The sequence below is a fragment of the Pygoscelis adeliae genome, unplaced genomic scaffold (assembly GCF_000699105.1).
Source record: "Pygoscelis adeliae isolate BGI_AS28 unplaced genomic scaffold, ASM69910v1 Scaffold65, whole genome shotgun sequence".
NCBI lineage: Eukaryota > Metazoa > Chordata > Aves > Sphenisciformes > Spheniscidae > Pygoscelis > Pygoscelis adeliae.
Genome location: NW_008824864.1, coordinates 2,361,871 through 2,387,922, shown reverse-complemented (window position 1 = coordinate 2,387,922; position 26,052 = coordinate 2,361,871). Strand labels below are relative to the sequence as shown.

Sequence of the window (26,052 nt, the reverse complement as noted above, 5' to 3'; positions counted from 1 at the left end):
CTTAACTATTGCTTAACTTAACTGTTAAATTTATGTTGAAAATTATTATTTGTCTAAATATTTTTCCTCATTGCCCTGTATTTGAGAAGGTTGGAAGTATTGATAAATAAAAAAGTTTGTCTAAAAAGTTATTTCCCACTCTATCTTTCAGTCAGATTTACTAGCTGTAGAATGGCCCTTTCTTAGCCCTATAATCTGTAAAAAAAGACTTCTTTTTTTCTCGTGCGTCAAATCAGTAGGTGTATAATGAATATTTTGCAGGATAGAATGAGGAAAAAAGAAAATATATGGGGATTATACATTTGTCTTACCTTTTTGTTGTCCAGTAAGACTATTTTTGCAGATAGATTCCCTGACATATCTTTTTTAGGTGTCAAAACTATGGGATTTTGTTTGTTGGCACCACAGTTTCCTTACCTTAAAAAAATAGAGAACACTGAGTGCAAGTGCGTGCCCCTTTCCTGATTTGGAAATCTGTGAATGAATTTCATATTGTGAATCCACTTATCTGTCTTTATTTTCTTCATTTGTTGTACACAGTAGTTTTCAGGGTTGTCCTTGCAGAACTTCTCTCATTTGATCTCCTGTAATCTCTTTCCATCCTGTCTGTTCATCTCTTTCATACATATACTTTCTCCTGAACTGCTTATGCGTAAACATGCATTCAGCTGCTATTCCCATGATGATGGTGCAAAAATCTATTTCTTCTACCACTTTAAGTGATGTGCTACATAGTATTATGATATTCCCTACAACTTTATTATGAAATCATACTGTTTTTAAGATAGAGCTGTTTTCCAATGATCTGTGCCTCCTGTAACTTGCAGATCTTGTGTCTTGTTTCTGTGTGATGCAACAGGCGATCTGGTAATTTTGGCAAGGCAGGAGATAGGCTAGTTTGGGAACCCCTGTGTTGTGGAGAGGCAAGATACCACTGGGTAGCTGCTTGGCAGTAGTTTTCTATGGTACTCCATGATATGCTTCTTTAGCAGGAATCGGAACTATTGCCTCCCTAGGTTTAGATAGTTGCTTTATGCTTTCTATGCAAGATTGCCTCTTGGCTCATATTGAATTTGGAAGCCTAACTCACTTTTTCCTCCATGCCCACTTTGAGCACTATTTTTGTCTACACTAAAAACACTGATAAAACTCTTTGATAGCACTTAATGAATGCATCACTATCACTTGAAGTTCAATAGGTCTCTTAGTCTTTCCTTTCTTCTTTCCTGCTCTCCATATATTTCTGGTACCTTCAACACCAACCATGTTGCTTGTTGATCTGGACTGTATCATGGTTTTGTTTCAGATCTAATTGTAAATATCATTGTTTGCATGTTGCTGGTCATTTAGGCATCATATCTGTAAGAGATGTCGTATCATATATACCAACATAGGTACAGTCTCCATCCAAGCTCCCACTTTTCCTGTATTTTTATTAATGCATCTTTTTTTTCCTGTCCTGACAATTATAGTTTGTCCTTTCAGAATAGTGCCATAATGATCACTTTCCAGCCCTTTACTTTGGGCTTTCCATCACTCTTTTTGTTAAATAGGCTATAAACTGCTTTTTGTCTCTGCTTCACAGTTTGCTTTTGTCTCTTTCTCATCATTATCCACGCTATTTATAGTATTTGTTACTAGGAGATCAACTTCTACCTATAAAACGTTCATGATATTGGCATCGCTTTCCCTTCTTTTATGATGCTTTTGTACTTGGGAGGATTTCCATGTGACATATAATATTAATTTCATTTCCTTAAATACATCCTCAAAACTCTTCTCACCTATGATATACAAAGCATTGAGTGCATTGCCAGTTAAGGGAATACAAAATAGTATCAGTTTATCAGTCTTCCTTTGTCCATTTGTTATTTGTTTCACCTTATACATAAGTTGCAGAATCCTATGGGGGAGGCAGAGTTTGAAATACTCCATTTATTCTGTGTTTCTGAAATACCCAGCAAAATGGCATATTTGGTATTGCAATTCCAGGAATAACCTTGTTAGACTTTGTAGGATTTTGTTTGGGTGGGAGAGTGTTACTCATTGGAAGAAGAAAAGATATTTTTTCAGCAACAGGCTTGGACGATCATAACATTGCTGTTCATGTTCAGTATCTTGCTGATTCATACAAGAAGTTGTTGGGGGGGTTTCTCGATATCATGGTTCCTACCCGAATAGGCTATGGATAATACAGGATCACATAATGTGCTGGAGAAGAACTTGCTCTTCAAAGGACATCTTCAATTTCTATTGGCTTTACTATATTGTTCAACTTTCAGTGGGAGAGTTTGCTTACATTTCTCTCAAGACGATATCCAACCAGTATTTTCAGTTCCACTTTCTTCTTGTTTTTCTACCTTCTTGCAGAAACATTAGTGGTTCCAGTGTTTATGGAGACCATGGTGACTCCATAAGGACACAGAAAAGCATTTTTCATTAAAAAAAAAAGTTGTATAAACTTGAGTGTGTGAGGAAGCACACAAGTTAGTAGCACTGAGTGGAAAGAGATCCCTGCCTTTAGATCAGTTTATTTTTAATATGCTTGCAGAGTCTGGAAAAGGAGTAGGCCACTGCATGCAGACTTTAACCATGTCTGACTTCAGAAGTAGTTTGTAGTAGTTTATAACCACAGACATTATAATTTGAGGGTTAGTATTTTCTGAAAAACCACTAACATTGCAGTCTGTGGTTGCATTTCCTAGATAAAATTTAGTACTGCCACCTGATCCTTGTGTGGAAACAAAAGAATTTTCCTGTAAAATTGCAAACCATCATATGGGGGTTTTTTGGGTTTTGTTTTTTTTTTTAAATACCGACTGGAGTTCTCTGATATATACAGTACACTGTTTTTTCTTTCTGTCTTCCTGCAGAATATATATTGTGATTACATGATTGTGATTCCTAATATATGGTTGAATATGATTTGTCAATTGAGTACTTGAATAACTTTATTTTAGTTTTTGTTAGGTATTCTAATCTTCTAACTGGTGTCAAGCACATGTATATAAAGTCCTGTAAAGAAGGTAACTTTGTGACTATAATGTAGTACTCCAGCCTCTGATCAGATATTTACAAAAAAAAAAAAAAAAAGAAAGAGTTGCACCTCAAGTGCAATTTGTCGAGTGTTCTTCCTCACCTTCATATGGGAAACTGGGCTTTCCCATTTTCTTGAATCTATTAAAATAACACTAAGACCCTCAAATAATACTGTACCCTTTCTAGCTGAAGATGAAATAAGGGCCAATTTTTACCTTTGCAACCAAAATCTAAATTAGGATAAAATCTAAAGGTAGATATAGCAACAGGAAAGAGCAATGAAAGAGATGAAGGAAAAGTAAGCACATGCGCTGACAGGATGTACATGCAGCTAGGACTTTGTTAAACAGTAGTAATAGGTAATATCAGAATTTCGATAATCTTCATATCAGTTGGTAATTTACTGTAATTACTGACAGAAATAGAGCAAAGACAGATGGTGACTTTGAGAACTTTGAGGAGAGCACTTCATGAAGGGTTATACAGAAGGAGTGAAGATTCTTCTCACAGAAGGAAAAACTAGTATCACTGATTAATTTGAAGCGCAGGGCAAAAATACGTGATTGAGTTGGCTAGGGGACTGGTGTTGTATGATGTTTGCTCTTTGAAGTCTTCTGAAAACTGGATGGAAAGGATAAAAGAGTTTTCTTCCCAGTTCACTGATACCACAGCAAAGCTCTCTTTTGATAGTCTTGAGTGGTCTGTCATTGTTACGCAGATGTTTATGTTTGCTCATTGGGAGCTGCGAGTAAGGGACAGTGCAAACTAAATCAGCCAGTTCAGTAGTGTTGTTAGCAGTTGTAATGTCTGTTTTTTAAGACATAGGTCTGGGAAGAAAGCTGTGTGTTTTCTTGTACTGTTTCATTTCTCCTGAATTTAGCGAGCAGGATAATGTTTAAACGCAGTTGAGAAACAGACATTCAAATCACAGAGAAATAGAACCATATGATTCATACTAGAGTACAGTTGGTGAAGTTTAATCGCCAACAATAAGAAGTATTCTGGAGTATTACCAGGAGTCTGGTAAATACAAATGTTGGGATGAAGCCCACTAAAGTACAACTCTTTGTCTGCAATCATGAGATTGTCCAGTCTGATGGCTACATGATCTCTCTGTTGAATTACTATTGTCATGGCAGACTGTGACTGTTGAGATAATTTTCAGACGATAAGTATAGTTGATATATATCTGAAATAGTGAGATTTCAGTTTCGGTTGCATTATGTTCCCCGTAATAATTTTTTATTATGAAGTAATAAATATGTATATATTTGGAAGATATATCAGTACTACTTCTGGTTAACTAGAATGTGGTAGATGAGTCATAGAATCATAGAACCATTTAGGTTGGAAAAGACCCTTAAGATCATCGAGTCCAACCATTAAGCTAACATTACCAAGTCCACCACTAAACCATGTCCCTAAGCACCATGTCTACATGTCTTTTAAATCCCTCCAGGGATGGTGACTCAACCACTTCCCGGGGCAGCCTCTTCCAGTGCTTGACAACCCTTTCCGTGAAGAAATTTTTCCTCGCGTCCAACCTAAACCTTCCCTGGCGCAACTTGAGGCCGTTTCCTCTCGTCCGATCGCCAGTTACTTGGGAGAAGAGATCGACCCCCACCTCACTACAACCTCCTTGCAGGTGGTTGTAGAGAGCAATGAGGTCTCCCCTCAGCCTCCTTTTCTCCAGGCTAGACAACCCCAGTTCCCTCAGCTGCTCCTCATCACACTTGTGCTCCAGACCCTTCACCAGCTTTGTTGCCCTTCTCTGGACATGCTCCAGCACCTCAATGTCCTTCTTGTAGTGAGGGGCCCAAAACTGAACACAGTATTTGAGGTGCGGCCTCACCAGTGCCGAGTACTCACTTCCCTAGTCCTGCTGGCCACACTATTTCTGATACAAGCCAGGATGCCATTGGCCTTCTTGGCCACCTGGGCACACTGCCGGATCATATTCTGTCGACCAGGTCCTTTTCCGCCAGGCAGCTTTCCAGCCACTCTTCCCCAAGCCTGTAGCGTTGCGTGGGGTTGTTGTGACCCAAGTGCAGGGCCCGGCACTTGGCCTCATTGAATCTCATACAGTTGGCCTCGGCCCATCGATCCAGCCTGTCCAGGTCCCTCTGCAGAGCCTTCCTACCCTCGAGCAGATCAACACTCCCGCCCAACTTGGTGTCGTCTGCAAACTTAGTGAGGGTGCACTCGATCCCCTCATCCAGATCATTGATAAAGATATTAAACAGAACTGGCCCCAATACTGAGCCCTGGGGAGCACCACTTGTGACTGGCCACCAACTGCATTTGACGCCATTCACCACAACTCTTTGGGCCCAGCCATCCAGCCAGCTTTTTACCCAGCAAAGAGTGCACCCGTCCAAGCCATGAGCAGTCAGTTTCTCCAAGAGAATGCTGTGGGAAATGGTGTCAAAGGCTTTACTAAAGTAAAGCTCTGTTTACTATGTGGTATGGCAATTGTTCTCACTCAAATTTTGAGTCATCCACTGTGTAATTAGAAAATCTATATAAGACTAAAGAAAGCACAGGGATTAAAAAACTGGGAATAGCTGTTCAACATACTAGCTATTCCTGTTACCTTTTGGAATAGGTATTTGCTTTTTGAAATATTGGGATTTTGGAATATCCACTGGTTCAGGATTATTCAAATTTTTTCTGAACTGCTGGATGCTGTGAATATATAGAAAAAACTAACATTTATGCTGTAGAGTGAGGCATTGAAAAACAATGAGGTACTTGGCTGAATTCTTAAATCTTCCCTTTTTTGGAATTTTTATGGAAGCTAAGAGGACCCTTGGATCTCCTCATTATACAACTCTTACTTTATAAGTATTATGAATGTGACAAAGGAAAAAAAAAAGACAGTAAAAAGTTAAGACAACTTCTTTATTTAATAGTATAGAAGTAATGAGTAATCTTTTGTTCCTTGTGGTAAAACAAGTAGGGATATAGAATGTTAGAAAACAACATTTTTTTTGTCAACTTGTTGCTCTTGAAATAAGTATTGATAACAAAGAGTAAAAACTAGCACAGTTACGGTATGCTTTGCTTATTGCCTCAACAGGATGTTATACAACTTTGCTTTCACTGTTATCCGTAACTGTATATTCTTCAGAGAATTAATACTGTTCTTAATTTTGGGAACTTGCCATTGTAAATGGAAAAGAATTCTTTCCAATTTCATTTTTTCTGTTATAATCTTGGTGTAATAAAATGGTCCTCCATAAAAGTATTCCTAGTGGTTTCTGTTTTCTTGCATTTTTTTAATAGACTTGTAGAATTTAAATGTATTTTTATTTGGACTTTTGTTTATGTAGTCTTTCAAGTAGCATTACACCAAGAAAAGTTAACATACTTTAATTGATTGTAACTATTTTATTGATGTAAAATTTTTTACATATTAAGATATAGCACCTTATCAGTTCTTGAATTTGCTTTTGAGAGTTTAGTGAGGTAAATGATGGGATTTTTTTTCATTCTAATACAAGACAGTATTTTGGGACCGTTTGACAAATTAAGCTGGCATGAGAATGTAATTACAAGAACAGCATATTTCTATAATATGTATATTTCTGTTAGTCTTGCCAGAGTTCTGCAGTGAGAGAGACCTTTGTCTCAGGATTTTTCTTTGGTAAACTGAATTAAAATAGAAAAAAATTATAATCACTTTTCACAACTACAGTTTTCATATTTGCTGTATTCCAGAACAGTGGGGGCTACATAGTTGCACATTTCAAATTTGGGATTTTATACTTTTTCTGTTATAAAGATAGCAAAAGTATAGTTTTGCAGAAACTATTCAGTTTTGGCTGAAAAGGAGTAAATAGCTAAAGGTAAGAAATAACACTTTCTTTTTCAGTTGAAACATTTCCACTGAAGAGTCTTTAAAAAAAATGGGGTTTGGTCCAATTCTGTGGTGGTATTCTTCATTTTGTACACTAATAGCATATGGTAAAATACCACTCATACATACAGATGAATTATGTAACTTCATAAATATCATCTTCTTCCAAAACCTCAGAATTCCACCTGTTCTCCAGAGTGAATCCATTCAAAACCATTGAGTTCCTGCAAAAATACTTTCTGCAAAGAAGACACAATTGTAAAGCACCAAGAATGCATAAGTTAGCATTCTGAGATTCTGTATTTAAAGCAGGTGTCACAAAGGTTGACAAATGTTTCTTAATTAGTAAACAAAGCAATAAAATGCTTGTCAGTATATCTCACAAACATTGTAAAGTTATGTATTTCTCCTTATCTTAGTCATTATTCCCATATAAATAAGTATGGTGCTTTAACTGAATACTTTAAATCAAATGCTTTAAGTACTGCACCAAAGTAATTGATTTCTTCTAAGCCTGCCAGTGTATGTACAAGGTAGACTCAGTCATTTTGACCAGAGCCTGAAAGCCTGTGAATAATTAAATAAAAAAAAAACAAATTAAGCTATCCTATGTTTTAAGAAGTGGTTCCTGGTTTCTCTACTGTGATGCATTTCTAGTACTGAATCAGATTTGTTGTAGGGTAATGCTAACGTAGGGGGTGGGTGTCCATTGTTGCATTTTACTGCTCTGTACAGAATGACCCTGGCATTTTCCAAGGTTTGGAAACAAATTCATTGTCATTAGGACTCTGGTTATTGTGATGTTTGAACAGCACTTATGTATGTTCTGAACAGCCACGCAATATGGAGAGAAGGAGGCTGAGGGGCAACCTCACTGCTCTCTACAGCTTCCTGAGGAGGGGAAGTGGAGAGGGAGGTGCTGATCTCTTCTCCCTGGGATCCAGTGCCAGGACCTGTGGGAATGGATGAAAGCTGCGCCAGGGGAGGTTCAGACTTGACATTAGGAAACATGTCTTTACTGAGAGGGTGGTCAAACACTGGAACAGGCTTCCTAGAGAGGTGTTCAATGCCCCCAGCCTGTCAGTGTTTAAGAGGCATTTGGACAATGCCCTTAATTTGCTTTAACTTTTGGTCAGCCCTGATACGCTCAGGCAGTTGGACCAGATGACTGTTGTTGGTCCCTTCCAACTGGAACTTTTCTATTCTGTTCTTGTAATACCTGTATTGCTTCCTTTTCTTCTGCTCTCAGGAAACATTATGTATCTATTAATACAGCTTTAAAGTGATTATTTCGTTCTTCTTTAGGCCCTTTAGTGATCAAAGTACGGAATTTATAAATTTTTGTAAAGATATTGCATACGTTTAGGATAACTATCATTGAGAAAGGAGTGTGGTCAAGATAAAATTTTAGTAGGAAGGAAAGGGATGATCTGTATTACATTTGTGAAATACTTTTAATATTTACACTTACATGTTTCCTTTTTAAAAAGGAAATGGTCAAGGAAGCCTTAATGGAAGAGCAAAAACGAAGTGAAAAGGCAATCGAAGAAGCAGTGAAAAGGACAAGAGAGGAACTGATGGAATATATTAAAGAGCAGAAAAGGGTGAGTTACCAGTGGCTAATGGGTTTCACTTCATGCAGTGAGAAATTGGTGAAGCTTATTAATCCTGAAACCTGTCTTAAAATGCACAAGAAAATAGAATCGGGAGCTATGTCTTCAGATTTGTCACTCCTTTTTTCAAACAATCTGTTGCTATGATATATTTCTTCATGTATATTTGTAGAATTTTAAGTTCATCACAAGCCAAATGGAATACATTGGTTGAAGTATTTCTTATTACAGTAACTTAAAGATGGAGCATAAATGCAGTCTGTCAAATTCAAATTGTGATCTGAGTTCAGTTCATTGAAAGTATTTCTGTATCAATAACAGATGCTATTTTATGTTCACAAATGAACTTTATTGTGCAGTTTGCATGCACACAAAGGCCATTAGCTTTTCCTCTCAACCCATATTATATGACAGCCTGAAAATATATTGGTATTCTATTGAGCATGATTTATAGCCAGTGCACTGGTCTTGTTATGAAATGTTGTAATGTTCTGAAATTTGGTTTCAGGTATGCTGTTAATGCTATATAGTTACAGTTTAATGGTTGTTCATAAACAGTAAAATGTAACTTAAAAGACAGTTTAATTCGCTTTCGGTAGGAGGAGAAAAAAATTAACACACTTCTCCCCTTTGAGGCTCTTTATAAAAATAAAAACAAAAAAAATAATTTAAAAAAACTCTTTCATATGGCAGTAGCAGCCCGAGATCAAATTCAGTTATTTCTGTATTCTTAATAAACAAAATCACTAAGCTTGAATCTAATTGGTAATATTGTCCTGAGAAGGAAGTAGAAATAATGTGTTTGGCCTCTTCTATTCCCTGCTTTTATGGGCTGAATAGTATTATGGGAAATAGGATTTAACTTCAGAAGTTTCACTCTAATACTAGTTAAGATTACTATTGGATGAGCTCTCTTCCATTGTGCTGTGCATGGAGAAGTGTTACATTTAGCAGTATGGGTCTTATTGGCAAAGACATTTAAACAGATGTCCAGGGAAAACATGATCCATAAAGATGTTTGAGCTTGTTTATACCTGAAGTTGGTCATTTACAAAGGATAAGCTGTGGGGAAAGTGAAAATAGGTCTACTATTAAAATAAGTATCATAAATAAATTGGTCAATAGGATCGCTAGTGCAGATCAGCTAGTCCATCTAATGCAGACTCCTCACTGTTGACAGCTAGATCACCCCATTTTGAATTGACAGTAATTTCCTGCAGGCACTTCAGTAGCAACTCATCTGTCCTTAATCTCTTAGATTTCCATTTGCATCAGGAAGAGAGACTTTCTTCCATTTTCTTTCCACCTATGCACTGTTGGAGCTCATTGCCATTATTGCATTGTCTGACTACTGTTAGTCTGTCTTGTCCTTGTGACGTTTTCACAAATCAGTGAAACAATGAAAATATCATCTTCAAAGACACAAAATCCTCTTTTGTTTATCTAGTAGGACCATCATTTCCATTCATTCCATAGAGTTCTTGAATATCAAAGTATTTCAGTCAACTTTTTTCCCTTATTGATCAATTGACACAATTCCATTCATTTGCAAAAAAAAAAAAAAAATCATATGTAAGGACAGCTAGCTTTTTCTGGCATAAGATTTATAAAGTCTTGTCTGTATTTAAGTTGAGAGTGGAAGATGTTTTTAACTCCAAATCATTTGGCATAATAGCTTTAATATGATTACATAAGAGGTAGAGTAAATGGACCTTGGTTAAAGGTCCATGCACCTGTCAGAGTAATAAATATACTTTATGAACTATACTAAAAAGTAGCAGCTTATGGAAGGAATTCCTAGAAAGAACTCAGGGAAAATGCCTTGCTTTCCTGGCTGAGATTCAGTGATGGTTTTTTTTCTTTGAGTGGCAGGGAGACTCTCAGTTACACACTTGCAAAGGTAGTGTACACCGTATATGTTTCATCATTGTTTTGAAAATAAGGTTGTAGAATCCTTCAAACCACGGGACATGGACACAACAGTATTTGTACTTGGTTAGCAGTGGTTAAGTGCTTCAGGAAAAAACTCATAAACAGATTCTTATCCAGATTATTTTGTAATAGTACAAAGTACATTTCATCCCTCATGGTAAATGTAGTATATACCAGTTTTCAGAGTAGCTTGTAACTTGCTTAGTCATTTATTCTATTAGAGTTTTCTTTTACTAAAAGTATAATAGTTGTGATATCAGTTTAAGAAAATCAGTTGCGTATTTGGCCAGTTACGTATTTGCTATGAATATTTTAAAATATTAATGAGCATTTACAGTTGTATTTGTACTTGGATTCTTAGAAGAATTTCTATAACAGTTTATGAAAGTTGGATCTGGCAACCCCACAAGTTTTGCAGTACATTATAAATGTAGTCCAGCATTATACTGTACTATATATAATAGTAAATATTTACTTTGAGCTAGAAAGAATTGATTGTGAATGAGTCTTTCTTTTTAAAAATAGATTGATCTGATAATTATTTGTAGAAATCATTTGTGTGAACATAATATATACATTGAAAGTAAACCATAGAAATCTCCTGTTGCAATTCCAAAACTGACTTCAGTTATATGCTAGCTATGCTAGTGCTAAAATAGTAGTTACTTTTGAGAGCCAAGTCTATACGATTTAAGTGTTCAGAGACTTGCCAACCCTGAATCCAGCATATCAGCAACCTATGTACAGTTTAACAGTCACTTAGTATATGGGACATATGCATGGGATTATTTGAATTAGTAGAAATTTACTTAGCGAAAAGCAAGTAATTGATGTTCCTTTGTCCCTACACAGCATTTTTCAACCCTTTTCTTTCCTGATCAGTAAGCTTTCAATGGGAATTCTTCAGAGCTGAGGAAACTAAATGCCCTGCCTTTGATAAAATTCTTATCTAAATAATTGGATGTCATATGCATAAAATTTTATATAGTGTTTATAGATCCACCATATTTCAAAGCCTTTCACAGATAAATAACTCAGAGTTGAACTAAGTAGTTTTACACGTTTGACATTGCTACCTACAAATGAGTCACATTCAGTATGAGTGAAACAAAAAGTGATTTATAGTCTCTCTGTTCATATTTTCTCATGCGCAAACAAGCAAACTTCAATGCATTTTTTTTGAAGTAATAAAAATGAGAGGTTGGTAAGATCAAAATTAAGAGAAGGAAGTGGAAAGCAATGGAACAATATCATCATGCTAAAATGCCCAACATAAGACAAGAACAAACATAACTTGCTCTGTATTCAAGCCAAACAAAGTCTCTAAAGCTAGTGGAGAATTTGTTGGCAATTCTTCACCTTTGATTAAAGGACACTGCAAACTAAAGCAAAAAAAAAAAAGAAACTGTAATGGCAACATATATTTTCACACAAAAAATGAAAGATGGGCAATACGTTGTGGTTATGCCTTTTTCATACTTCAAATATAATCCCAAGTTTTTAAAGATATATAGCACTATATTTGCAACAGTTCAACTTATGCACTTCAATCTTAGTTTTATTTTCTCTGTTCTATATTAAATGAAGAATTTTATACTAGAAAAATGTTTTTTATGTTGCCGCAGGTAACATCTTAAGAATCTGGATATCTTAGATGTGAAGGAAATTTGAATCAGGAATTTGACTCTTTATTATTTCATGATTATTTCATAACCACCACCATTCCAAAGCATCCTTCAAAACTGAAATAGAATAAGACTGTCATATCTGTTCAAAGACATCTTCCATAGCTATCGAACTTGTAGAGGTTTATATAAACATTCATAACACCTTGAAGAACTCTCTGAGTCAAATTTGAATACACTTGCTATACCTTTTAGCCAGACTTGCTTTCTCCAGCGAAGGTACATCCACATTATGTCCAGAAAATTATCTTTATTAATTGCCTGAAGGTGTATTTGACCTTGTAATATTCATATGTCCTTTTTTGCGTGTAAGTATCAGGAAGGCAAAACAATGCTTTACCTTCCTGCTAGTGGGGTGGGAAATGAGGGGAGTGAGGTGAAGTGTAGCACACAGGTAAAAAGGAGATAGGCGCTGAAGTACGATTAAATGGCAAGGCGCTACTTTCACTTTTGTCTTAAAAATAGATGTTGTTGTTCTTGGTTTGTACCCAGTGCATGGATACAGCACAGTATTGTGTGTCACCTATATCCATGAGACATGGGTGTAGAGGTAAGCAAAATCTTTCAGTTTGGTTAGAGTGAGTTGAGTAAAGAGTAAGGAAGCACTTGTCTGTGAGTATCCAAAGTCTATCCATTTTGATGTAAGCTCAAGATTCACTAACTCACTTGTTGGTATTGTCTTTTGTTGCCTGATGTTCATAATCCTATAATCTCTGGCCCTGCATTGTGGTCTTTGGTCATCTGACTGCTCTGAAAACAGCCAGTACTGCGACAGGCCCCAGCACATTAAGTGCCCCAAGATATAATAAATCACATAGGACAGCCATTGAGGCTCACGGTGCCTGTGTTACTGATTGGACTGGGAAGCATTTACCAGCTTTTTGCATTAATTCTTTAAAAATGCTAGTGTTTGTTTTTATACTGAATGTATGTGTAGGGGTTCCCTGTTATTACGTGAAACAGCTCTAGTTTTTTTTTAAGGGTTAGCAGTTTTGTTTTGCTAAAACATCATGCTGATGTGGTAGCATATATTTGCGTGCCTGTATGTAGGCTCTTACATGTATGTGTGTGTATACGTTCATATTTGTATTTATTACCTGGAGATCAGGGCAAGTAGTAGAGTCTAATGGCATGTAAACTATGGCCTAGTATTACAATTCCCAAACTGTGATCCCTGGACTATGAGACAGAGCCATAGCAGTGCCCTACCACTGACCTATAGAACTGTATTGCTTTTGTAATATTTTTGGTTAAAGACTCGATTAATGGGTACATGATGTTCTGTTAGGAATATAAAGACAGGCTAGGCCCATCCATGCTCCAGTTTGTATGGACTTCATGTGGGGCTTTGGCCCATTCACTGAACACTCTTTGCTTCAGTTTGCTAGCGCTGAATTATGTGAATATAAACATAGCTTCGTCCCAAAGTGCAAGAACTTTCATGTTTGTGTTTGCTCCTGTGTGCAATGTAGTTACAAGATTCACTGAAATTTTGGAGGTATGTTAAAAGTATTCCAAATATGTGAGTGGAAGAACAAGAGAAGTATGTTAGCTTCCTGTGTAAAGTAAGGTTTGGACAACACCTTTGCCCTAGTCGTTTGGTTACGCTCTGTCTCCTTTCACTGATCCAAGATGTGAAGAAAATGAGGTGCAGCCTGCACCAGATGCACCAGTCCATGAAGCTGTAGAGTGGAAGATAGCAATTGTTATAAGGTAGTAAAGGTGAATTTTCAAAATCCATTGGTCTGAGAGAAGCCAAGCCAGCTGATTTATGGGAGTAACTTGATTTCTCAACAGGAAATAAGCTTGAAATAAGTTGTAAAATAACAAGAAAGTAGTATCTGAATAAAATAAAATCAGTATTGGAGTATATTAATCTCACGTGCTTCTTAATCTTATTTTGAAGTAATGAAGGCATTCCTAAAGGCCATGTTTCGGCCTTTTCTTTGTATTCACAATGTGGAACTACAGATTTTTCTTTTTACACAGTTGAGTTTAGTGCCTGCTGTTCTGTGAAGACAATTCCTGAAAGATAGTAACATTTTGTATGACTGGCTGAGATGATATTTTTAATTAATTTGCAGTTAGAAAGCAAGAAAAGCAACTTAATAAAAACAATTTTTAAGTAGTTCAGAAAGTCTGAAAAAGACTGAATTCAGTGAATTTCGATCTATTCAGTGTTTTCAGATGAAATAGTTGAGATCTTCAATGCCAATAACTAGTAAGTGGGGATTTATTTTTTTTTTAATATTTTAGCTAGGTAGTCACACAACATTTTGTGTTTCTAGCAGATGAAATAGTGCATGGATCTGACTGCATTCCAGCAGTAAAACATACTGGGAAGTAAATATTTCCATATGAATTATAGAATAGAATAGAATATTTCAGTTGGAAGGGACCTACAATGATCATCTAATCCAACTGCCTATACATTCCTTTTCTAATTTATTTGAGTCTTTATATACCATAACTGCATATAGAACAAAGAAAAAGATGGGCATTCAGTATATTATTAATATTTATACTTAATTAGCTTCTGTAGATTTTTTGTTTTTCTTTCCTGTTGGTTGCATATAGTAGTATCATTAAACTTATCATGAGCCAAAGGTCTGCTGTACAGTAGCTAGGGAAAAAAACTCATGCTGTATTCCCCTGCAATAAACATGAAAGAAAAGTAAATTACCTGTTACCTTTTGGTCTAGTTGTCCAAATGGACTATCCAGTGGAAAATACCCTTGTAGACCTGATACTGCAAAAATATGTTTGCATACTTTATTTTATGCACTGTAATTGATCCGGTTTACTTCAGATGGCATGAACTGTAAAGTTTTGGCATAAAAATTATTTCAGTATCAGACAAAATCTAGAAGTGGTCTCACACTCAATTAACTGCTATATATTTAATGTTTAAATTGCTGCTTTTAGTTCAAGTCTCAAACTACGAATGTAAACTTGGTGAGTTCCAGGAAAAGACCAGTTATGGTTTTGCATGCAGGTAAGTTACAATTTTTGTTAAATTTATTAATTCTAAGGAGGGTGTATCATATTTTAAGATTGACAACTGAGATGCAGGCAGGCTTCATTTTTCTGGCAGTATTGTGTACTTAAAAAACAAACAATATAAGACCAATTCAGTTGTTTCTCAAAATCAGGAAGTACCAAATGAGTCCAGTAAAAATATATCTGTGGTAGAACTATTGCCAGTATAAGTCTACTATTTATTTATTTATTTATTTATTTATTTATTTTTACTACACATTCCTGATGAAGATTAGTAAACTTAAAATCTTGTAGGGGAGTGGAGGAATAGTAGGAAATACGAAGTTTGATTTTTAAGGTCAAATTCAAACCATCTTTGTTCTGACAGGTATAAAGTACATGTTCTGAAACAGTCTAACCTAAAAATTAGGAGACAAGTTTTTACATCTCAGGATTGAAAAGAGAACTTAAAGTTTCTAACACAGTCTCTCATTAGTCTTTCATCAGTGAGAACTGAAGCAAGAATGCATGGCTTAGCCATACACCACAAAAATTGCCCCAGCAATTTAGTAATTATTGACTAAAATATGATATTTCACAAGTCCAGGGTTTGTTTAAAAAACATGCAGAGATGGTTGTGGGGGTTCTGTTAATTCTGTGTCAGAATCTCTGATTTTGCACATTGGCTTCTGAAAGCACTTTTATTTATAACTAGATTTTCTGGAATAGGAAGGTTATAGGACTGGAATGGACTTTTCGGGTTATCAAACCAATCTTTTGCCGTTACATATAATTCCTTTCCCCAAGTTGTCATAGAATTGTCATTTTGAAGCACTTAGAGTAATCCTTTTCCAATTTATGGCATGAGCTGTATTAGGAATCCATCAGTTCATAAATATGCCATTCATATGGAGATACTGTAGGGGCCAGGATGATCCTTGGCAGCGTGGGCCTTTTTTTTGCCTAACGTGTTTTCTAGCCTAGTCCTTTGGTCACAAGGTCAACCACTTCTCCCTTCTGCTTCTTTACTGCTTTCTTCAGTAGAGGGTCATTGAGTCCTAGCAGTGCAGTTATTACTTTCCCGATAGTTGGTATTTCTGTCCATTGTATATATCTGTAAATGTATTAGGAGACAAAATAAAACAGTAGTAGTCATTTTGTGTTAGTTTGTTCTGCATCTATACAGAGTGATTAAAACGTAGTCACAAAGTTGAGAGGTTTTTGCCCTTCTAAGTTTTGTTCTTTTCTGTAATGTGGCTTTAGTGTTTTATTTTTGCATATAGAATTGTTTGGAAATTCTTTCTGTAATCATCAATGAATTGTAATCATCAATCATTATGACCCTTTTTGCATAAGGAGCTTTATCCAATGCTCCTTTAAATAAACAGTGGAAGTCCCATTTGATTTTAGTGTGAATACAAGTGCCTCAAAAATGTTAGCTTTATCTTGGAATGTAGAACTTTAATTGAATTTTCCTAGTTATTTACAGGAATTCTTACTCTTTGAGTTATCCGTTTTGGGGTTTTTACTGTAGGGTCATTTGACATTTTAAATAATTTAATTACTTGGACTTTTTTCTCTTTATAGTTCCTTATTCATACTAGATTTTGTGCAAGACATTTATGCACTGTTTTCTCTTTGTGCTTAATTTTTTTTCCCATTCCTGTGGTTGACTTTTTAATGTCTGCAGTACTGTGCATTTTGTGTTTTAAAATAATTATTTCCAGTAGTGTCAAATAAATAATTGAAGTGGGTTTTCTCTGAAACAGATGTTTGGCACTTGCAAAAATGCAAGTTAATATTTTCCATTAGTTTCAATTTTATTGTTTAAAATTTCTTGTTTTAAAAAAAAAGTATCATCATACAGTTTTGTTTTCTGCATATTTCATGAAGAAGCAGTACACAAGAGCATGTCTTGGGTTTACCCCCTACTTTGTATTTGACCTGCTCTTTTGTGTAGTTGAAACACTTAAGTAAAAGTTACACATTTTTTTTTACTTGCTTTGTGGACATGGTTGAATTTTCCTTCATCATGTTGATAGGTTTTGTTCTATCATGTTGTAAAAGTATTCTTTATAAAAACCAAGGAAGAATACAAACATTCAGAATCATAGAATAGTTTGGGTTGGAAGGGACCTTTAAAGGTCATCTAGTCCAATCGCCCCCTGCAATGAGCAGGGACATCTTCAACTAGATCAGGTTGCTCAGAGCCCCGTCCAACCTGACCTTGAATGTTTCCAGGGATGGGACATCCACCACCTCTCTGGGCAACCTGCTCCAGTGCTTCACCACACTCAGCATAAAAAATTTCTTCCTTCTATCTAGTCTAAATCTACCCCCCTTTAGTTTAAAGCCATTCCCCCTTGTCCTGTCACAACAGGCCCTGCTAAAAAGTTTGCCACCATCTTTTTTATAAGCCCCCTTTAAGTACTGATAGACTGCAATAAGGTCTCCACAAAGCCTTCTCTTCTCTAGGCTGAACAACCCCAACTCAACAGAAGTGTTTGTCCCTTAAGCTAGGTGCTGTATTATGTCTGTTCCAAGAAGTTCCTGTGATCTTACTTTACTAGAAGCCTCAAAACTGCTATCTTCTAACTTGTTCAATACAGAAGAGTCTTCTAATCACACAGTTCATTCTGTTTCCATGCAAACACGTTTGCATTTGAACACTGCATCATGCAATTAATTCATAAAATCCTGTAATTAACAATACTTAAAATATGACATTGATGATTATAAAATGGTCTAGTAAATACAGTTAGAAGACGTCACCTGCAAAACAAGCAAGAAGATATACTTCTTCCCATAATATGGAACTCCTTGCCACCAGATGTTGTAGATGCTAAAAGCCTAAATGATTCTTTTTAAAAAAACAAACAAACAAAAGACTAGACAAATTTATTGGAAGAAAATTCCATCGGTAGCTGTTAAATTCAATCATATTTTGCTCTGGCTAAGGTAGAAATTGATTCAGTGCATGCTTCTCCTTTAAACTCTTTTCTACGTACTTGATGTTTGCCTCTGGTAAAGACAGATGCTGCGCTAGATGGATATTGGTCTGACATGTATTGACATGTTGCATACAGCCTATTCTTATGTTGTTGTTTTGAAAACAAAGTGAATAGAGAGTATTATGCGACTCTATCTTTTTCTAAAAAAACCAATCAAGGTAATGTCTGTAAGAAATGCCAAATCCGCTGGCTGTGTGCTACATCATGGGGAAGTACAAAAGGAGGCACTTGGTTGTTTTCCATTTCCTCAAGGGGACCAGTGTAGTGGCAGAAGCAGCAGCTACCACATTTGTAGGACCTACCTGTGGCTCGTGTACCATTCGTTGCCTCGGTACTAAATATGGACATTTCTGATCAGAGTTCTTATTTTGGCATATGTGCAATCAACTCTTCTGTGTCTACCAGAAAAGAAAAAAAAAGAAGGATTTGTAGAAAGTGGTAGGATGCTAAAAATTAAATTATGACTCAAGGTCTAATTCCAAATATGTCTGCTTTTAATTGTCTCAGGAAGCTTGGAGAACCAAGCTCTTAATAAATCCATTATGCTTTCTTGTCATGAAGTAATACATACGTGGGCTTCATTAAGACTTTTTTAAAATGAAATTATTAAATTAAAACCTGGTACTTAAAAGTAAAAACTACTTGTGATATGCATGCCTTCAGCACATCATCCAGGTCAGGAGAGTCAAATGTTACTTTAAAGCATTTCTGTAAACATTTTTAGGAATGAAAACAAATAACGATGTCAAAAGCTTTTCAGTTCGACAGCCTGTTTTAGATATTATATTTTCCTGGAATACATTTTTTCATTAAACATACATCTTTTTAGGCAATGTAAATGAGATTTACTTTGAAACAGAAGATAACATCTCTGACCAACACTATGCACTTGTGTTTGGGACGATTAACATGAGTGTTCCTATGAATTCAATAATTTTACTCTCTGTATACTCCATGTATTTTCAGTGGAAGATACAGAGCCATAGCAAGAGTAGATTAATAAATGCACTTGGTATTATTCCAAGTTGTCAGTCTCACTACTGTAGTCTTTTTTTGGTCAGCAGCTGCAGCAGCAAGTGGAGCTTGCTGTAGTTATCGCTGTTTGGTTCCCTGTTCATGCTACCCATGCTGTGGATCCCACAAGCTATATAGCTGTCATGCATTACACCAGTTTCTTTTGGTGGAAAATAATGAGGATTTTTTTAGGGTAAAAAAGACCTCCCAGGAGCTACTTTCAAAATTACTTTCATTATGAGCTAAGTGCTACAACTGAAAAAATACAGTTCCGTTCTGAGATGCGAAAGTTGCACAGAAGGCAGCCTTACTCAGAGGAAAATATACAGTGCTGCATTGAGTTTTCCTTAGAAGGAACAAGGGAAAAAAAATAAAAGCAGCAAAATTCTTTTATTATGACAGCAGAAGGTGGACCCAAGGAATATTTATGCTCCCAAAGGATATCTTCCCCCTGGAGAGCAGTCACTCGAAGAATCTGCTCTTCTGGGCTCCTAACTCAGGACATCAGATCATTTGAGTTTTACCAATTTCAAGTTGCTGTGTAATACTGACTTAAGCAAGTATATGTCTGTTTGTCAGAGAAGACATCTATGCAGACTAGAGTGCCACTCAGAGAGTTCAGGCTGAGTTTTAGTTCCTCGTAATATCTACCACTCCCTGTTGTGTGAGAAAGTTCAAGAATATCACCATCATACTTGCTTCTTACCTGTTTTATGTATGCCTGCCTCTCTGCCAGTGGCTACCTCAGACTAAGTAAGGTCTCACAACTTCTAAAATACCTGCCTCATCAGTGAAGATGTAGAGCTAGGAAAGGAAGAATATAACTGATATATTGTGCAGCAATTAGCCACTCTTTTGACTCGCGCTGAACCGAGAAAAGTAAGAAAATTCACCTTCCAGTCTCCTGTTGTTCCTTCACTCATGTTCAGTAAGTGAAAAGTAGGCAAACAGAGAAATAACATAGTGTTTTGAGTTGTTTTTACAAATGCACTTCATTTTTAGTCACCTTAGGGGTTGCTTACAAATAGATACGAAACCTTCAGACAGAAATGTGATTTTTCATGTTGACGGTGTCCTTGTAAACTATCCAGAAACTGAGTAAGGCTGAAGTCAATAAAAGTAAAAAACAGAATATTTCCAGGAGTCTTATAAAAATTATAATGATCAAAGCAATTAATTGGTCACTACTGTACTTCAAACTAAGATCTGTTTCCAGTTATTTGTTGTTAGAAAGGTCAGGAAATTCTTTGCTCTACTTCATATTTTTTTCAAACTTGGACAGTGTTCAGGCTTCTACATAATCTGCAAATGTTGTTTGCCTTTTGTTAAAAACTAGACATTGTTAACTCTTAAAATCACACAAATGTTAGGAACTTTTGTGGAATGGAGGTCTACAAAAGTACTCTGTTGTCCAATTCCAGTATTTTTATTGTCAGTGCTACGGATTGAAAGTTGTTTATATCTCTCATAGATCAGTAATTTACTGCCTATTCATTGCTATTGAGTGCTTCAAAAAGTTTTCATCCAATGTGTTATAGTTTGCATGTTTATAGCAGACAAAAATGCAGTACTTGACTATTGTGCCTATTATTTATGTACTTTTTAATTTTTGTGGCCATTAGCTGTGCAGAGAAAACAATGAATTCTTGTAGTTGGCATACACAGGAGAAAGTAAGCCACAACAGAGAAAGTTTTCTACCAAATAAATCTTGTGCTGAATAGGTTATTTAAAGAAACTTTCTAAATGACAAAGTTTTACTCATGAAATAAGTACTTAGAGTAAACATTTCTTACATTTGTAATTCCTGAACTACTACCCACATAGCCAGCCAGCAAGCAAATTTTAATTTTTCCTATTTACGTTGACATTCATCTTCCTTCAGGAAAACTTACTGCTTGTTTTCTGACAACAAAACTAATTATATTAAGCAGTCACATCTTGTCTGCTACACAGCTCTCATTGACTTTAAAGGGCATATTTTGGCCTACAGGGGAAAGCTTTTGTGTTAGGACTTGAGTAAATATTTGAATGACAGACTTGTTTTTATGCAGCCCATGTTTGCCTGAAAGACACAGGCACTTGTCACAAATGCACTCCCATCTCGATTTAAGGGACAGAAGCTGGGAGCAAAGATATAACCATCGTAATGAAATTCACTGTACTACTGTGTGTTCCCATATGATTTGTGCAGCTGTGCCTCATAACCTTTAGAAGAAAGCATAACTAAACATTGCGTTTCTCTGACTAATATTTACCAAAATATAAGTGCACACTTCAGAATTCCGAATATCCAAATGAGATATTTTTTGGGGTTTAGTATTTCATAGATCATTTTTTCCGATATTATGGAAACTAAGGACCTGTTTCAATAACAGTATTTTATTTATAATTAAGAATCACTGGCAAGCTGGTATAAGCCATGTCTGTCTTACTGTAAAGTGAAGAAAAAGCTGGCAAGTTTCTCTTCTGGCTTTGTATAGAGAAATTTACTCCTTTAATTTGGTAATAATACAATTACTTTTGGAAACTAGAATTCCAGGCCCATTTCCTGCTTCCCTGACCAGGTGCTTTCTGTGCGGATTTGTCCAGCCAGCAGGATGCGTGGGAGGTTACCTCTATGGGGGCTTCGTATGTGCTAGGACAGTCAGCTTAGCTATTTACCATGTAACTAGAAGAACTGGAAAAACTTTCGCTTTTTTCTGAAAAAGACTTGGAATATTTGGAAAATACTAGAGTTTACCCTAATAACACACATTTATAGAGGGTCAGCTCATCTTGGGCTGTACCTTAACATGCAAGTCATACATTTGCCTAGTTTCAGTGGGATTATTCTGGAAAGAAACAAGTATTTAACATTAGGAGAGGGAATTGTGCATTTCATTCTGTGCGCAGTTGAATTGTAGTCACAAGGCTTTTTAAAAGAAGAAAAATAGTGATCAAGTTATACACAAGACAGCAGGAAATATCTACGAGTAAGTCAGATTAACACCCCTAATTTCCTCCATGGCCATTCTTGTGTATCAGGGTTATTTCTAATAATGTACCAGATTTGTGGAGTGTATTTTGTACGTTTATTTTGTCTGAAGAAAACAACTAGACCTTTGTTTTGGCCTTTTGAGTAGTCTTCTATCTGGTACACTGTTTTTTGGGTTTGGTTGTGGTACAAAATCCCATTTCAGTTTTTTTAAGTTCCATGTGTTACATTTCATAATTACATATAGTCATACAGATTTGATTTATCCTGAATGTGCTTCTAGAACTGATTTTTTTTTTTACCCTTGATTTTGTACATCAGCTACAAAGTCTATAAAATCTGTCTTGAAAGCATCTTTACCAGTATAGGTTGTGGAAGGTGATCTATGTTACAATTGCTATAACCCCTGTTATCTATGTAGATTTTTTTTCCTAATATGTGAAGTATTTTCTTTGCAGTGTTCACAGACAATATCTTTATTGTATTCTTTCAAATCAGAAATGTGTGGGCGGCTGGATATTCTGCAAAGCTATCTGCATTCTCAACTCCCATCACCTGGCTATTATTTGAGTCATATGCTTATAAAAAAGAGTGTAAAAGTAGTTTATGTTCAATACTTGTTGTTTGCTGGCACCACAGATAATTGTTTTTATTGCTTGTAGATCAGAAAAAATTTAAAAGACCTGGAGTTCTAGAGGAGTCTAATATTGAGAAGTATCTAGTATTTTCAAAACAATACTGAAGTATTCTATTAAAAAAAAAATCTAAACCCAAGGATCAATTACATGTTTTTATTAATTATTCTCTATGTGTACTGTCAACATCATGTAACTGTTCTAAAATCTGAGTGAGGTTATTATAGGCAGGTGATTCTATTAATACTGTGTCTGGAACTACAAGTCTTATTTTTACTGCTTAAGACACAGAATTTCCCCAATAAATAAAATTGCGTAACAGTGCAGAAAGGAGAGCGAACAAGAAGGAAGAGGATTTCTTTACAAAAGCAATAAAGGAAACAGGCTAACTAATAGCAATAAAGATAATAGAAATGGACAAAGACAAACATTCCATGCAGAAAACTTATCATGTATTTAGTGTTCAGACCAAGATCTCCAGTTAAGATTTCAGTTTCTGACTTCAGAAACTTTGTTAAATGTTTCGTTAACAAAACAAAATCAGGCCTTTAAAAATTAAAGGTGATGTTGGTTGGCATACTGAATCATCAGTCAGTTCAGAAAAGCGTGGTCTATTAAGGGTAGTGATTTGCTAAAGAACATACAAAGTCTCTAAAGTCAAATATGAATGGCCAGATATTGTCATGGTTATGTCAAACAATCTTGTTTTAGGTTTGCAAAAAGTAACTTACTTTGTGGGTTGGGGTTACTGTATTTGGCTTTTAATTGACAATTGTGAACTTGTCCAACAAAGCAGAGCAGTGAATATTTTTGTGCCTTTATTATGTAAAATTTGCATGTTTTTACTATGAAACAAGTTATTACAAGTATTTTCAATTCTGATTTTCCATTTTTAACTTTGTTTAGATCCAGGACCAAAGAATTAACCAATGTTAATTCACTTTCATTAGTAAAGTAAAATAATAGAAAAGAGAAAAGGTAATGAAAGACTTAAAACTGAAAAAAGTGCTGGTATTTCTCCTGATACTAAATAAATTATACCTTACATAAAAATCACTCTCAAAATAATCTTTTAGACATTAAGTATAAATGCCCACTCATTCTTTGTTTGTAAATTAGATTTTCAGATTTGCTTACTTCCTATCTCAGTTCATACTCCCTGGGGAAGAGTGGGTCTTCCTTATCAGCACATTTTACTAATACTGGCACAGGCCAGAGTTTGTTAGGGAATCTTCTAAGGGCTAAGCTGTTTTTTGAAATAACATTCATCAGTTTAAAAAAAAAAAATTGAGATAGTGATGATGGCAACATTTTTTGACAAGACATCTCAAACTTTTTCAGAGAGAGTGAGTTTTGGAATATATGGAGAAAGATGCCTCTGTCTACAAGGTTGCTCATTTTTTAATATTTTAAGATAAGATTTTTTGATGAAAACTAATATCTTGCATTCAGTTATTCAAGGTAAAGACTGCAAGAGAATGCTTGAAGTTCAGGATAAACATTCACATTAATTAGATTTACCCACGCTGTTGAGGAAAGGCAGCAAATTCCTTTGGGTTGTTCAAATTGTTTGACGAACTGCCCGTAATTCATTCCTAAAGGCTGGCCATATGAGAAGATACGTGTACCTCTACATAGTTGCTCTGTTATTCATCCATCAAAATTATCACAGAAAATGGTCAATGAAGTTTTTCTTAAACAAATCAGACTAAAAGTTCTCCCTTTACATGTTTTAATGCTGCAGGTTTTTAAAATATATAGTTGACTTTATGGTTCCAAGAAAAGTGCTGATGTGGTTCACGCTGAGTACTGATGTGCTTGCATGGTTAAAAAGTGTTTGCTGCCAACCCCTTTCAGCTATAGCTTAGAACAGTATTAAGGATCCAGCACTCTGCCTTCTTTCCAATTATTTACTTCAGGAAAGGCATGACAAGCACACAGCATCTGCTTATCCAATGCTTTTAGACCGAAATCCAGGAAGCGTGCAAATAAAAGCGGCGGGTTTCTGCACAGTGAAGTAGGCTAGGCCATGAATTGGCACCTACTTGGTCACACTCTGTCATTCATATTGCGGAGCTGATTTTAATCATTACTTTTCAAAATAAAGACAAAAAACCAGCTTGGAATTCACTCAGTATACTGGGTAGAAGTCTAGAGTATATCACAATCTCATATTCTTCAAGTGACCACTGTGCATTAGCAGCGGAACATTTCCTAATGCGTCCTGCTAGAAGTCCTGGCACACCCTTTCCTCTGTCTCCTTGGTAAATTGGTAACTTCACATTCTTCACATTTTCCATTTCTCCAGTGGCAGGTAAGCTGTCTTTAATCACTGCTTTGAGTGACATCTACAGTCTACTCTTTGAGTCAGATTAATTTGCAACCCAGATTCCCATCTGGGAGAAGTGTACTAGAGCAGTGTTTATATAAGATGTTCCATACATCCCACGTAGATCCAAACTGCGTTTTCCCATATAGGGGATAGTATCCATGCACCATGTGGCATTACAGAAGCTGAGGGTAGGATAGGTAGGACTGGCCATTCCCTTCTTGAGCAAGAGAACCAAATTCCTTACATGGGGCAGAGGATATAGCATACATTTTATCTGGTACTCTCGATCCACCTACATTGTGAGATTACAGAAGGCTACTGCTGGAGTCTCAGAAGAGAGAGGAAAAAAAACTGATAGCTGGAGCAGCACACTGTCACCTTGAATGCAGCATGTTTAGGAAGAGAAGGCGGGTATAAGAGAGAGAACTTAAACAGATGCTGGTATGAAATGTTTCAGGAGCAGAATTATGATATTAGTATATCTTATCACTGTCAATAGGAAGGACCCTTCTTGAACAACTTGTGTTACAGATTGGTGACTTTCATTTATTGATCCATTTGTGTTGTCACTTGCAAAATCATGCATCAAAACCAGAGAATTCACTTTTGAACTCCTGTAGGTAAAACTTATACCCTTCAGTGTTAGCCAGTTATTTTCAGAATTTTGATATGTTATTGTTTTGCAAGTGTGCTTGATTTCAAGCATCAAGCACAGCTTTCTTCTGAAGGTTTATTATTTGAAGGCAAGTGCAAGCGGGAAAGGTTATGAAAATCAGTTTCTTTTAAGTTATTAATCTCAAATGAGTGATTTTTTTTTTTTTAATACTTGCTATATTTTAATATGACTTAGAACAAAATAGGGTGTCATTACCATTCTTGTTCCTGAATGTTTGGCTTGGCGTTTGATGCAAGGCCTCAATTGCAGGCTGAAGTGCCAGCAGCCAAAGCTGAAAACAAGACTGCGGTGGGCAAACTCAA

General features: G+C 35.9%; 1 protein-coding gene across 3 annotated transcripts in view; it reads left to right on the top strand.

The window, feature by feature from the left end:
• The window catches only part of CCDC91 (coiled-coil domain containing 91), a 167,056-nt gene that overhangs the window by 123,477 nt on the left and 17,527 nt on the right, over positions 1-26,052 (top strand). For all 3 annotated transcript variants that reach the window (XM_009324345.1, XM_009324346.1, XM_009324344.1), the window contains one exon: positions 8,389-8,502. In XM_009324345.1, the coding sequence (XP_009322620.1) occupies positions 8,389-8,502 (114 nt within the window). The remainder of the gene's footprint in view (positions 1-8,388; positions 8,503-26,052) is intronic.